Consider the following 14,821-nt stretch of genomic DNA (forward strand, 5'->3'; position numbering starts at 1 on the left):
TGGAGGGAGAAGTGTCAGGGAAACACCCTGGACACCCTTTTTTTATCTAGGGATCTCCAACACAGTTATATAATTTCACAGAGCAAATTGATGGTATACTAGAAAGGGTTAAAGGGATTAGTTCTGCCTGTTTTACTAAAAGCAACACATGCTCCCAAGTATGTCATCCAGGGAGCCAGAACTTGATAGTCTATGAAGTTACTACTTGTACGGGGGAATTTCCCAGGAGAAACAGCTGTAATCGTGAGCTTCAATATTGTTTTATACACTTTACCTTCCTAGCTCCTTCCTCATTGGCCTGGGTTCAGTATGCTTTCAGGCTGCTTATGATGATGGAAAAGTGTGGCACTTCTCCAAAGCTAAAGGGATAAAGTTACCTTTAATGTGGGGAAGTTTGTTCACACGTTTACAGCCACTGTGCTTTCTGAATAAAATTTTTGTTTTATTTAAAGTGTACCCAGACACAAAAATGTGATATATTGAAGCTAACCAATCCTTAGGCCTCGTACACACGATAGGTTAACCAGAGGACAACGGTCTGATGGACCGTTTTCATCGGTCCAAACCGATCGTGTTTGGGCCCCATAGGTTATTTAACCATAGGTTAAAAAAAAGCCAACTTGCTTTAAAATTAACCGATGGATTCCTAACCGATGGGGAAAAAAACGATCGTTAGTAGGCACAACCATCGGTTAAAAATCCACGCATGCTCAGAATCAAGTCGACGCATGCTTGGAAGCATTGAACTTCATTTTTTTCAGCACGTCGTTGTGTTTTACGTCACCGCGTTCTGACACGATCGTTTTTTAAACTGATGATGTGTAGGCACGACGGACCATCAGACCGTTCTGATCGGATGGACTGATCGTGTGTACGAGGCTTAAGATGTTTTTTTTTTCTAGGCTTTTTCTTTTTCTTTTGGTAACACACTTCCTGTCTTTGGGAGGCCATACTCACCCCCCCCCCCACACACTGTATCTAAGGAGCACTGTAACCACCCTTGGAAAGCAGCATTATCAACTTGTGGAGAGGGTAGTTTAAGGCCAGCCATACACGGTTTGTATCATTAATTGGCAGCAGGGCTCAAGTCCTGCGGGAACGCGTGGGAACGGAGTTCCTGCACTTTTTTCACAGCAGGAACGCAGTTCACTTTGCAGGACTAGAGCAGCCAAGAGCAGCCGAGCTGCCCGAGCCAATCCTTCACTATGTGGCGATGCCCAGCTCGAGTCACTGTCAGGAACAGGCAAACCTTAGTAATTCTTTATGTTACTGGCCGCTTCCTGTATATGGATTCATCAGGTAGTGTATTCTGTCACTTCCTTGATGCAGCAATGTCTCCTGGGAGTTTTTGTCATTGTTCCCAGGAGACATTGCGGAGGTCTGCCGCGAGTTATCGCGGGATTTAGAAAGAACTTGCGGTTTAGTAATTATGCATATGAGCGTATCATTTTTTTTTTTGGTGGGGGAGTGGATCTTGGGTGGGAGTTCCCACACTTTTTTCCACAGGACTTGACCCCTGATTGGCAGGCTGAATGTACCAATTTGATCGATCAACTTGGGTACGACCAGCCTGACGGATTTGCTTTAGATTATCGCAAGCGGCTGCTATAGCTGCGAGTGTTGATCACTACGTTTTCCCCGCCTGGCGAAGACAATGGCTTGGCAGGAGGGATTCCCATGTCAAACACTGTCTGATGGGACAGTGTTGGGGGAATTGTGCAAATTTCTTTCCTGCAACTGTGGTGAGATTTCCCTCCACTTCCTGTCCTATAGCCAAACAGAAAGTGAGATGAAATCCCTGCAAATTAAGGAAATTCCTAGGTTACCAGAACTAGTGGAAGATAGACTCTAAATTACTTTTCTGAGGACAACCAAAAAATGTGGGATTTTCTTTTACTTTGACTTTCAATGATAATGGTAAACAGGACAAATGGAGAGGGTGAATCTTCTTAATGGGGGACAGCAATAAAAACTGGCAATCATTTTAATCTCTCTGCACTTTATCCAAAAGTAAAAATAAAACTTTTGCCTATAGTTATAGTTTAAATATTTAACGCCTTAAATATATCAACTCTATTGTGCCAATTATTGTACAATTATTGTCCACTTATTAAGGAACTTCTTAAAAATGATAGTCATGCTCCAATATTTTCTTTTTTTCTGGATTTGAAGTGCTTTTGCTATTAATGATATGCAATTCACATATTTTATATTGTTTAATTTACTTTTTACAATGTATGTTGATGACATGTTTTTAATACCTTACTTTAATATTGGGGGACTAAGATCTGCTGTAACCTATTGTATGTGTATCCTTTTTTTCTTGAAAATACTAATAAAATATAAAGTAGAAAAAAAAAATTCTGGCAGTAAAAAATTATGAATTTGAGTAGAAATACACTTTTTTTTTGCAGACTGGGAATTTGTTCTTAAGCCCTGGTTCACACTGGTGAAATTTTACATGTCAAATCGGTGGCATTTGCCGGCAATTGGTGGCAATGGCACCGTCCTAATCGGTGCGACGCCGCATTTGCGCCGCTGTACCGATTTCAAAAAGTAGATTCTGTACTACTGCGATTTCGGCCTGTGATTTACATTGATATCTGTGCAGAAACCTTTGTACTCCTCTGGTTTACTTTTCTCAATAGTACATCTAGATCTTTCACTGTATAGAAACAACGCACCAGCACATAGCCATACTTTAATGTGTATTTCCACTTTTGCTGTTATATTTCAGAAAACCTCACTACATGTTTATTATGTATTCCTATTCAAACAGCATACCCTTTTTACCAAAAATATGTTGAAGAATACATATTGGCTTAAACTGATGAAGATATTTTTTTTTTAATATATATTTATTATAGCAAAAAGTACAAAATATATAATTTTTTTTCAAAATGTACACTTTTTTGTTTATACAAATAGTGCCCTGAGCCCTGAGCCCACCCCTTTTGAAGTCAATTACAGCCTCAGGCTCTAATCATGTTCTTTAAAAAAAAACATTGAAATCAATGCGTCTGGTGCCCTGCATTTAGATTAGGGACTGGGCACATGGATTAGGGGGCAGCGCCCCCTGCGCTACATACGAGCGGCTACCACTGACAAACAGTGTTGGCATCCTTTTGCACGCAATGGAAAAATAATATGTTTACTGCCAGGATCAATAAGTGATAAAAAACTATGTTAGATGGTATGTTCAGAAAAACTAGTGAAAGACTACATTAAACAGTACGTCATATATGATGCAGTCTTTCACTAGCATAAAATAGTTTGTCAGAATTCAACCCCGTATTGCAGAGCTGCAAGATCGCATTGATTAATGCGAAAGCATTATATGTTGCTCATTGTATTTATGAAATTTTTGAAACCACATATATGCAGATAGTTTAGATTGGTTACCCTGACTGTACCTCTCTTTAAGATGACACTGTCATGTGGAACTTTCCCACTGGTCTCCAAAGTTGAACAGTTCCAACGCTGGCCTTTCAATTGATGTTGACATTCATGGATGGCAATTTGAATGCCTTGGAGGGCTGACGCTGTCACATCAGGGTTCCGCACACAGAGCCCCATCTGGCGCTTACTTAAGCCAGGTAATGTCAGACAGACGGTGTTGGGAGTCAGGATGGGGTCATTGGGTAGCTTTAGTCCCAAGATATCGTTGCACAGAACTCTAATGAAGAAAAGAAAGAGTAATGATTACAGAAAACATACGAGAACACAAATTTGTCAGCAATATGTGCTTAAACTTCAAAGAGCATAGGTCCTCTCATTTTCTGGATTCTTGAAATAAATATGATTATATGAAAAGATCATTTTAGATAGATGTGATTTCGTAAATAATAGAGTACAAGTGTGCGTAGACAATATTCACGGAATCCACTTTTCATTGAATTATAACTACAGGGTGGGCCATTTATATGGATACACCAAAAACAAAAGTTGGATTCAAAATGGCCGACTTCAAAATGGCCGCCATTGGTCACCACCCATCTTAAAAAGTTTTCCCCCCTTACATATACTAATGTGCCACAAACAGGAAGTTAATATCACCAACCATTCCCATTTTATTAAGGTGTATCCATATAAATGGCCCACCCGGGTGGATCCATATAAATGGCACACCCTGTATAATGCTGCGTACACACAACTGTTTTTCATGACTGGAAAAATGAATTTTTTTAAAATGGTCATTAAAAACTATCGTGTGTAGGCTCCAGAGCATTTTTCTCGACGTGAAAAATTGTCATTAAAAATTAAGAACATTCTCAAATTTTTCACGTTGTCGTTTTTCACGATGTGAAAAACGGTCGTGTGTAAGCTTTAATGACGTAAAAAAAACGTGCATGCTCAGAAACAAGTTATGAGACAGGAGCACTTGTTCTGGTAAAACTAGCGTTCGTAATGGAGATAGCACATTCGTCACACTGTAACAGACTGAAAAGCATGAAGACTGAAAAGCGCGAATCGTCTCTCACCAAACTTTTACTAACACAAAATCAGCAAAAGCAGCCCAAAGGGTGGCTCCATCCGAATGGAACTTCCCCTTTATAGTGCCGTCGTACGTCACCGTGCTTTGTTCAAGCATTTTTTTTTTCACGATTGTGTGTATGCAAGGCAGGCTTGACAAGAATCACGTCGAAAAAAAAACGTTTTTTTTTCTAGAACATTAACATCGTGTGTACGCAGCTTAAGGCTTCATTCTCAAGGGGGTATTTATGTGTACACCTGTGTGAAGGGTTGTCTTCACCTGCACAGGATGCACAGGTGTTCTGTGCATCCTGTGCAGGTAGTCCCATTTAGGTCTATTGGGACACAGTGGCTGCACTGACACAGGTTTTGATCGCCCCCTGTGTACCTGCTGGCCAGATTTACCTTTTCTATTTGTCCTGATGACTATTGCTAGCAAAAGACTATGTACAGTATATACAGTGCCTTGCACAAGTATTCACCCCTCCCCCCTTGGATTTTTACCTATTTTGTTACATTACAGCCTTTAGTTCAATGTTTTTTTTAATCTGAATTATATGTGATGGATCAGAACACAATAGTCTAAGTTGATGACGTAAAATTTGAAAAATATACATAAAACAATTTTTCAGAAATTAAAAACATTATCATTGGCATGTGCATATGTATTCACCCCCTGAAATGATGTCCACCTGTGTGCACATGATCTCTGCACATTACATATACACACCTTTTTGAAATGCCCCAGAGGCTGCAACACCTAAGCAAGAGGCATCACTAACCAAATACTGCCATGAAGACCAAGGAACTCTCCAAACAAATAAGGGACAATGTTGTTGAGAAGTATAAGTCAGGGTTAGGATATAAAAAATATCCAACTCTTTGATGATCCCTAGGAGAACCATCAAATCTATCATAACCAAATGAAAAGAACATGGCACAAGAGCAAACTTGCCAAGAGATGGCCGCACACCAAAACTCATGGATCGGGCAAAGAGCGCATTAATCAGAAAAGCAGCGATGAGACCTAAGGTAACCCTGGGGGAGCTGCAGAGTTCCACAGCAGAGACTGGAGTATCTGTACATAGGACAACAATAAGCCGTACGCTCCATAGAGTTGGGCTTTATGGCAGAGTGGCCAGAAGAAAGCCATTACTTTCAGCAAAAAACAAACATTTTGAGTTCGCAAAAAGGCATGTGGGAGAGTCCCAAAATTTATGGAGGAAGGTGCTCTGGTCTGATGAGACTAAAATTTTACTTTTTGGCCATCAAAGAAAATACTATGTCTGGCGCAAACCCAACACATCACATCATCCAAAACACAATAGGTGACAGAGCTCACTATATCTGCATGGTGAATCACAAAGAAGGATATATATACAACATATATGCGCTAAATAATATAGAATAATATTAAGAGAAGGTCCAAAAAAACGAAGCAGATTTTCCAGTCCATAAAATAATTAAATTAAGAATAATGGTGTATCTTCAAAACAACTGGGAATGACTGACAGGTACTCAGGGCTGCTCTTCTCAGGAGTGAAGCCGACTCAGGATAAACATGGAGAAAAAAAAAATAGAAGAAGCTCCTCTAAGTAAACTGTTTAATATAGTAGCAATAAATAGATTTTCAACACTTACATAAAGTAAATGAAGCGGTGCTTATATGGAGGGGGGTCAATATCCTAGCTGGTGCGGGATCCATGGTCATTAAGTAGGTCCAGTAGTGCCCCAATTCCCGGCTATAATAGCCGCACGGTGCCGGGGTGAAAGCCGGCTAAGTCCGTTAGTGGAGATGGCGGCTGAAGACTCGTGGTGTGGCGTGTGACGTCAGCTGGATCAGATGAGAACGGGGAACCACGACTCATTTCAGAGCATGCGCAAGTCAAGGATAGAGCATGTGCTTTAAACAAAAAAAGAGTGACTATTTTGAAAAAAACACAATATTTTGTACTTTTTGCTATAATAAATATCCCCAATTTTTTTTTTAAAAAAGCTATTTTTTTTCTCAGTTTAGGCCGATATGTATTCTTCTACAAATTTGTGGTAATAAAAATCGCAATAAGCGCATATTGATTGGTTTGCGCAAAAGATATAGCGTCTACAAAATAGGGGATAGATTTGTGACATTTTTATTATTATTATTTTGTTTACAAGTAATGGCGGCAATCTGCGATTTTTATTGGAAATGCGCCAATATGGCGGACACATCGGACACTTTTGACACATTTTTGGGACCATTGGCATTTATACAGCGATTAGTGCTATAAAAATGCACTGATTACTGTGTAAATGTCACTGGCAGGGAAGGGGTTAACACTAGGGGGCGATCGAGGGATTAACTGTGTTCCCTAGTGTGTGTTCTAACTGTGGGGGAGGGGACTCACTGTAGGAGATGACAGATCATGGTTCCCAACTTGTAGGAACTCACGATCTGCATCTTCTCTCCTCACAGAACAGGGATGTTTGTGTTTACACACACATGTCCCTGTTTTGCCTCTCGTGCCTGCGATCACTCATGGCCAGCGGTCAGCGCAACCGCCTGTCACGACCATCGGCACCCCCGCAGTGCAGCGGGCATGTGCGCGTGCCTGCTATCTCACTTAAAGGGACAGACATACAGCTACGACGGTTCGCGGGATTGTGCCGACCTGGCGCAGTATAATGACAGCATCAGGTCGGCAAGTGGTTAAAGAGGGATCCCCCAGCCAACCTAAATGTGCCCAGTAGCGCTTTAATATGCTGTGTCCTCACACTCTCCTTGCACATGCTTTTATCTCACTGGCTAGTGCCCAAGGATAACCTAAATACAATATGCTACACACCAGATATTTAGATTTTCAGGATGTTGGTGTGTTGGACATATTATTTGTCATGGACCACACCTAGTAGGATGGAGAGACCACAAACAGACTGACAAGTAACAGTGCTTGGCTTGTGATGCTACTAACCTTAAATGCTATCTGAACTGGGTAGTGTGCTGATGTTTTGCAAATGACTGCTTTATATCTCTTAATTAGGGGAGAACATATCATACCTTGGCAATCAGCTACATGTTATTTCTATGGAGATTAAAATGCTAATTTACATCCTTGTGTAGCACCCTCTAGTTAAGGTGGTGCTAAAGTGATTTTCTGGCAGAGTAGGAACATTTTGGCAGGCCTGGCTGGTGGCTAGGCCTATTTGTTTTCCTCCTGGGCTGGGAGAGGCTCAGGGCAGCAGCTGGCGACTCACAGGCAGCATCACTGCCCACTCCCTCTTCTTTCTAGAAGGTCCTAGAAGGAGAGGAGAGGAGAGGAGAGGTGGAGCTGTCTGGGGTATTCTGGGGAGCCTTGACCAATCCCCAACTTGGATTGGCAGAGTGCAGGCCTCCTTAAATACCTGGAGTCAGCCCAGCTGGGGAGAGGGGGTTGTCAGGTGGAAGAACTGGAGTGAGAGAGAGAGAGTGTGGAGGCTGTCGGGGCCCACAAGGAGCTCCCCAGTCTATGGGGGGGTGACCCTGGGCTGGGGCTCGGGTGCATCCAGGAGAAGTGACACGACCCTGGAAGGAGAAGCACATGAGAGAGCAAGTAGAGGACAATGGGAGAGAACACTTCTAAAAGTCTCCAGGGAGGACTAATGGTCACAGACGGGAGAGCCGGTGAGTGATCACAGTCTGGAGGACTGGGGAGGCACACCTGAGAGAACTGGGAGATTGCAGTTTAAAATGGGTGCAGAACCAGAAGAGAGGACTGTGGGAAGAGCAGTGGAAAGAGGTCTCTGCAGCCAGGCTGGTTGGCAGGGCCTGAAGAGAGCTATCTGGGAGTGGTAGTTGAGCAGAAGATAGCTAGCACCGAAACTATTTCTACACCACAGGGGACCAAGGTCCCTGCCTGCAAAAGGCAGTTCATTGAGGCCTGGCTGAAGTAGTGTCAGGCATACCCATGCAGTGCTAGCTAGTCTGGAGGAGTGACAGTCTGAAACAAGTGAAGTGCTGGAGGAGAAACGGTGTTTGTGCTAGAGAGAAGATTGGAGTGTATATACTGGAGTGTATATAGAAGTCCCTAGCAAGTTTGCACTGAATATTCCTGGGCATCCCATAATTTGCAATTTCCCATCCAAGTTTAATCCCCTCAAATAAAAAACAAAACAAAGCTGGACTGGTCTATGTCTCTGAGTAACTGAGAAATGAATGTCTGGCTGGGCAGGGTGACAGGTGAACCACTACATTCAGCAACCCCTACAGGGGCATGGCTACACTTGTTTAGCAGATGTAGATAAAAACCATTAAGGACAGGATAGGACCTGTCAAATACATTGGTAATCAATAAAAATGCAAGGCCTGAAGAAATTTTTACATTCCAGTGTATGTTTTCCTACATAACTCTAGGCAACTTGTTTTATTTGCTACTGTCTGATCCCAGCAACATGCATTTGAAGAAAGATATGAGGATTGACTGGCATTGCACATTACAGCATAACATTCTGTCTAGAATAAGAACATAAAAGGGAGAGGTGGGGGGTGACCCATCTCTCCCACAGTGGTGGCTGTTTAAGAGTTAAAGAGTTAAACTATGGTCTGCTCATCTTGCCCTGGGTGGGGACAGAAGACTGGCCGCTGTCAGAAACTCTGTGGGACGCTCCCTGCAGGGTGGGAATATATTTGTCTTCACTTTGGAGCTAGGGCTCAGCAATTTCTCTTTAGCTGTAGGAGGGGCAGGAAAACAGAACTCGGAGCCAAGGGACCAAACGACAGATCAAAACATGCCCATGCTGAAGGGAAAATAATTCATGTTTTATAACCTCAGCAATAAAAGGAGGCTTTTCCAAAACTGCAAACAGGAAGGTAATAAAACATATACGGCTATACATTATTAGCAAATGTGTAATCAAATAAAGACATAACATATGTATGTCACAAGAAGGGACTATATAAGTCATAGTAGAACTCATGCCCCCGATTTAGTTTAAAGCCTAAGTTAAGTTTTTTTTTTTTTTTTCAGCACAAGGGATGGTACTTACAGATAGTGAAAAGTGTCCCTTGTGCTGATGGCTGCTGCCTTAGTTGAAAATTGAAGTGGTAATCTTCCAATACTACTGGGGTTAATACAGCTGCTGGACCTGTAATAGGCCCTGGTCAAGAGTGACAACAATATACGTCCTTTCCACCTTCCTCTATTCATAGAAGCTGTACTATAGCTTCCAGCTCTATGTTTGGAGGACAGGCAGATGAATGAAAGATCTGCTTCCTTCATTCATAGAGTGCTTTTTATTGCTGGAAGCCACCAGCAGACGTCTCATTGAATGTAAGTGCTGATTTAAAGCGGAGGTTCACCCAAAAGTGCACGTCCGCTTTTCGGAACCCTCCGCCCCTCCGGTGTCACATTTGGCACCTTTTAGGGGGGGGGGGGCGGTAGCTCGACTACGGCTGCCGACGTCGCGGGCGACCTGGACAGGTAAGTGTCCATTTTTTAAAAGTTAGCAGCTGCAGTATTTTTAGCTGCTGCCTTTAAACAAAATAAATTACGGTGAACCTCCGCTTTAAGGATAAAAAACAAAAAATTAAACTCTATAGGCAGTCACACTACAAAAATTTCAGGATTCTAAAATTCATGGGGACAACTACTAACTGCTTTTACAGTGCCCAGCTTGCAGTTATCCTCATTTAAAGAAACCTGTTATCATTACACTCCCAGCATACAGAAATGCAAAAAAGACCTCTCTGTAATATATACAGTAATGAAACTCATATTTGTACAGAACCCTACTTAGCATGCAGAAAACGTTATTGTTTTGAAGGCCCTTTATATGCAAACACCTTGTATGCAGATAATTTAACCTGCTATTTCTCCTTGCCACTATCGTACATCAGTGAATTTCCTGTCCCACTTCCTCCTTCCACCCAGGGACCGCCTCGGCGACTTCTCTTCTCGGCTTCTACCAGGGTTGCAAAGGTTGTACTTGTAACCTAGCCCTGGTGCAGCCCCCCCCCCCCCCCTTCCTTGCATTTGCTTTCAAATTCACCTAACAAGAGGACTGCCCCCCCCCCCACCACCAGAGCTGGCTTCATCCTGCGCATGCTCAGTTCTGGAGCTGGACAATTAGTAACTGGCCTGGGCTTGGACTGCTGGTTATGTAAATTTGAAAGCGACTGCAAGTAGGGGGCCCAGCATGTGAGGTGGACCAAAATACTTACAGGAGGTCAGTGTGTAACAGTTCCAGACCACACAGAGTCTGTGAGGTAGTCAGTCACTTTGTGGGGGGGGGGGGGGTCACTGATGTAAGGGGAGTGGAGACCCTAAGGTAAGGGGGGACATTGATATAAGGGTCCCCCCATTATATGAGTGTACTCACTCCCCTCTTACATCAATGAACCCATTTACCTTAGTGTATTCACTCTGCAAACTCTGGGTTAAAAGGGAAATCTGATATAAGGGGTGGGGGTCTCTGTTCTCCAGGGCTCTCACCAATATCAAGTTCCCAGCGTCCCCCCTTAAATCAGAGTCAGCATTGTTTATCCTTACAGTACAAGGAGAAACTTTGCAGACTCTGAGGTAAAGATTAACTCTACAAACTCTGATATGAGGGGGGCTCTGGAGACCAGAGAACTTCTCACATCAGAGTACCCCTTTATATCAGGGTCCGCAGAGTTCCCCTTTACATCAGGGTCCGCAGAGTTCCACCTTGCATCAGGGTCCAAAGAACTCTGGGAACTCTGATGTAAGAGAACTCTAATGCAAAGGGGGAACTCTGTAAAGGGTGACAGCTGAAGGGTTAAAGTGGTTGTAAACCCTTTGCACCATTGCTGACAGTTTAAGTGAAAACAAAACAGTTGCAGTAGGTATCGGTAATTGGTATCGGCGAGTACTAAAAAAAAAGTATCGGTTTTTGTAAAAAAAATGGTATCGTGCATCCCTAATGAAATGCGTTAGATGGGGCCCTGGAGACACAAGCACGCTATGAGCTGCAGGACTTTCTGCAAGTTTTATATTGACACTCTTTTTTAACATTAATGTTGTAAGTACAGCCTTTAATTAACCCTTTTCATTGATTTGAACGTACTTCACTATGCGCCTCTTTTTGTTAATCACGGTGGTCCTTCCTTTGTGATCAGTGGGTGAGCAAAGTGGAGCGTGATTCTTGGATTACTTACCTGGAGTCCTGTTTATTGATTATTGCGAGTTATTCCACCGGTTCCATCAAGTTTTGGAGCTGTTTACCTGTTGTCCGTTGCTGGAGATGCCATTTAGATCCATGCAATATGCCTGTTTTACTTTTCTTCTGGTAAGGAGATTGGATTAACACAGTGGTATGGTGTGCTGTCATTACACACTGAAGGTGTGGTGTGGGGGTCTCATCTCTTTCTTTAAACACATGCTATGGTCACTATTTTTTATTTGGGTTTAGCGCCGGCGCTGCATATAGATTTTTATGTTATTTTATTTTGTTATTACCTAATTTATTCTGGCTGCTCTAGACTTTGACCTTAATTTATTAGAGTGCGGATACTTCCATGCATAAATTTGGGATTGTTTTGTATAGTACAGAAGTGTAATGAACCTATATCTGCATCTACTGGCAGACACACACATTTAATGTATTTTTAACAGGTGCCAACACAGGAGATTTTTATCTTCAGATCTGTGTGAAACGCCTGCTCTGTTAAAACATGTTCTTTGTGAATCTCAGGTTTAAGATATTGCTATGCAATAATATACCTTACTATCAACAGAACACGCAATGCTTCATTCTTAGCAAACAATATGTAAGTGCAGTACTTTCTCCTTTTTTTTTTAGGCAAAAATTTGAAGGTCAAAGTAAAGGGCTTCATAGGATTAACAAATTATTCAAGAGCACATGTACATACTTGTATAAATAAGTGACTTGTCTGCCTGTTGGCATTGTGTAGACATTGCAGTTAAAATATATATATATTTTTGTCACCCAGACCTTTTGCTAAGTGTCCCTGTTTGAGCAGAGTTGTTATCTCTTGCCCCCATAAAATGTACAACAATCTTCAGGTACACTATGATGTCATTATAGCATGATCATCATGATAGCAATCACTTATGCTGTAATAAAATCATTGACGTGCACCTCCTCCCATGCAACTTGCTTTTCAAATTTTTTAATTAATTCTGCTTTGCCTTTTCTTCTTACTGATTTTCTGTCTTCATGTCTTCATGTATATTTTCACTGTAATTTAGGAAATATTTACTACCTATTTCTATCCCTCCCTTACCCATTTATCACCACATTTCTTCTAGTGTTGGAAGGTAAATTTTTTTAACACGCTCAGGCTGAGGTGAAAAACTTTCATAAATCCCACCTTGACAGCATGCCTGAACTTTCAGGTGCTTAAGCATTTCATTGCCACAGGGACCAGTGGTTGACATGCCCAACAACAGCCCACAGTCAGAAAGTAGACACCTGCTAAAGGTTAACAGGCTGTGATTTATGTATGCATATATGTTATCACCATAAATGTCAGAATTTAATTGCTATTGTCTATTAAGGTAGTAAGTTATCACAAGCTTCACAATATATCTGCCAAAAACCAAGCCAAAGTCAATTGCTAGTGAAGCTTAATTTAAAGCAGAACTTCACCCAAAATGGGAAGTTCCGCTCTTTCTCCTACTCCCTCTCTATTCCTTAAAGTGATTGTAAGGCTTAATTTTTTTAAAAAATAATAAACATATCATACTTACCTTCACTGTGCATTTCGTTTTGCACAGAGTGGCTCTGATCCTTGACTTCTGGGGTCCCCTGTCAGCTCTGGTAGCTCCTTCCCGCATCGTATAACCCCCTAGGAGAAGCGCTCTCCTGGGGGTCTACCTAGCGGGCGCGCTCCCGAGTCACGCATTTGCGTCCATAGACGCAGAATGCCAAACTCGGCCCCCCCCCGGCGCCCACGTCATTAGATTTTGTTGACAGCAGCGAGAGCCAATGGCTGCGCTGCTATCAATCTCCTCGTCCGAAAAAAAATCTGAAGACCAAGACCAATCTCTTCATCGGAAAAAAATCTGAGGACCAAGACCATGCATGTCCAGCAACAAAAGAATACATTACAAAACAATACATTGCATCACTTTTAAAGTTGTATTATGTCGTACAAGAACTTTTTACATTTTAGTAACCTCCTCATTTTCGATATGAGATTACCATACAAATAACAAACGGATCAGGGGTACCAAGATGGCCACGGACCTCCGAGTACATGCCAAAGCCACAGTCTTGCCTAAAAGCAGCCTGCGGGAAGATTGCTGCTCCGTTCGGGACACTGGATGGCTGGAGGTCAGAGGAGGCCAGGTGTGGTGTAAGGAGGGCCTTCAGGCTGGCAATAGGGATGGGGCCTAGTGCTGAGGCAGAGAGTAGGAGTACCAAGATGGCCGCGGACCGTGTGTAGGCCGAAGCCCCGGTCTTGCCTAGATGCGGCCGCCGTGCGGGGGGAACACCGCTCCGGTCGGATCAGCGGGTTGCTGAGGGTCAGCAGAGGCTTGGTGTGGTGTGAGGGCTGTCTTTTGTCCGGTAGTAGGGACGGGGCCTAGCGCTGGGTCCAGGAGGAGGAGTGCCAAGAAGGCCGCGGGCCTCCGTAAATCGACCGAAGCTGTGGACTTTCCTGGATGCGGCTGCCTTGCGAGAGGGTCGCCGCTCCGCTTGGGACGCCGGATGGCTGAAGGGCAGGGGAGGCCAGGCAAGGTGTGAAGGGGGACCCCAGGCAAGGTGGCAGAGGTGGATGGAAGTAACAGCAGAGTCCAGGATTAGCGAAAGAAGAGGAGTAATGGACGGAGCCTAGGGTGCACACATCCTACTCCATGCCGTGTCAGGCCACGCCCCTCTAATTAAAGTTCTCTTTTAACTAAAACACTGGAAGAACAATGCTTTATTGTCCTTTTAATTGTTTATCATAAAATAACACAATCTACCTACATTTCGACTACCATTGTATAGACCAGCTTTTCTCAGCTAGAAGGTACACATGACAACTTGATGGGGTATTTCTACCTGTTAAAGCTTCTTTAGGAGGGGCCGAAACAAGACCAGTCACCCTCAAAAAGCAGAGGAAGCAGCAGTGACTGGTCTTCATTGCAAAAATCTCCTGCACATGCTGGTTTACTGCTCAGACTGAAAAGAAGTCCACTTATCCTTTAACTACAGTTAGGTCCATATATATTTGGACACTGGCACCATTTTCATACTTTGGGTTCTGTATGCCACCAGAATAAAATAAAAACAAAACAATCCAATGGTAAAAAAATAGCAACCCCCCCCCCCCCCCAAAAAAAAAACTACTGACCCCAGCGACAGAACTACCAGGGTTACAAAGGTCGCACTTGCAGCTGGGCTCTGGCGTTCTACCACTTTCGGG

The 14,821-nt window shown here is 42.9% G+C and overlaps 1 protein-coding gene across 3 annotated transcripts in view; it reads right to left on the reverse strand.

Annotated features, from left to right (window-relative positions):
* Positions 1-14,821, reverse strand: part of WNT10B (Wnt family member 10B) — a 60,896-nt gene that overhangs the window by 17,406 nt on the left and 28,669 nt on the right. For all 3 annotated transcript variants that reach the window (XM_040341178.1, XM_040341179.1, XM_040341176.1), the window contains one exon: positions 3,414-3,676. In XM_040341178.1, coding sequence (XP_040197112.1) covers positions 3,414-3,676 — 263 coding nt within the window. The remainder of the gene's footprint in view (positions 1-3,413; positions 3,677-14,821) is intronic.

Source organism: Rana temporaria, chromosome 2 (genome assembly GCF_905171775.1).
Source record: "Rana temporaria chromosome 2, aRanTem1.1, whole genome shotgun sequence".
Lineage (NCBI taxonomy): Eukaryota > Metazoa > Chordata > Amphibia > Anura > Ranidae > Rana > Rana temporaria.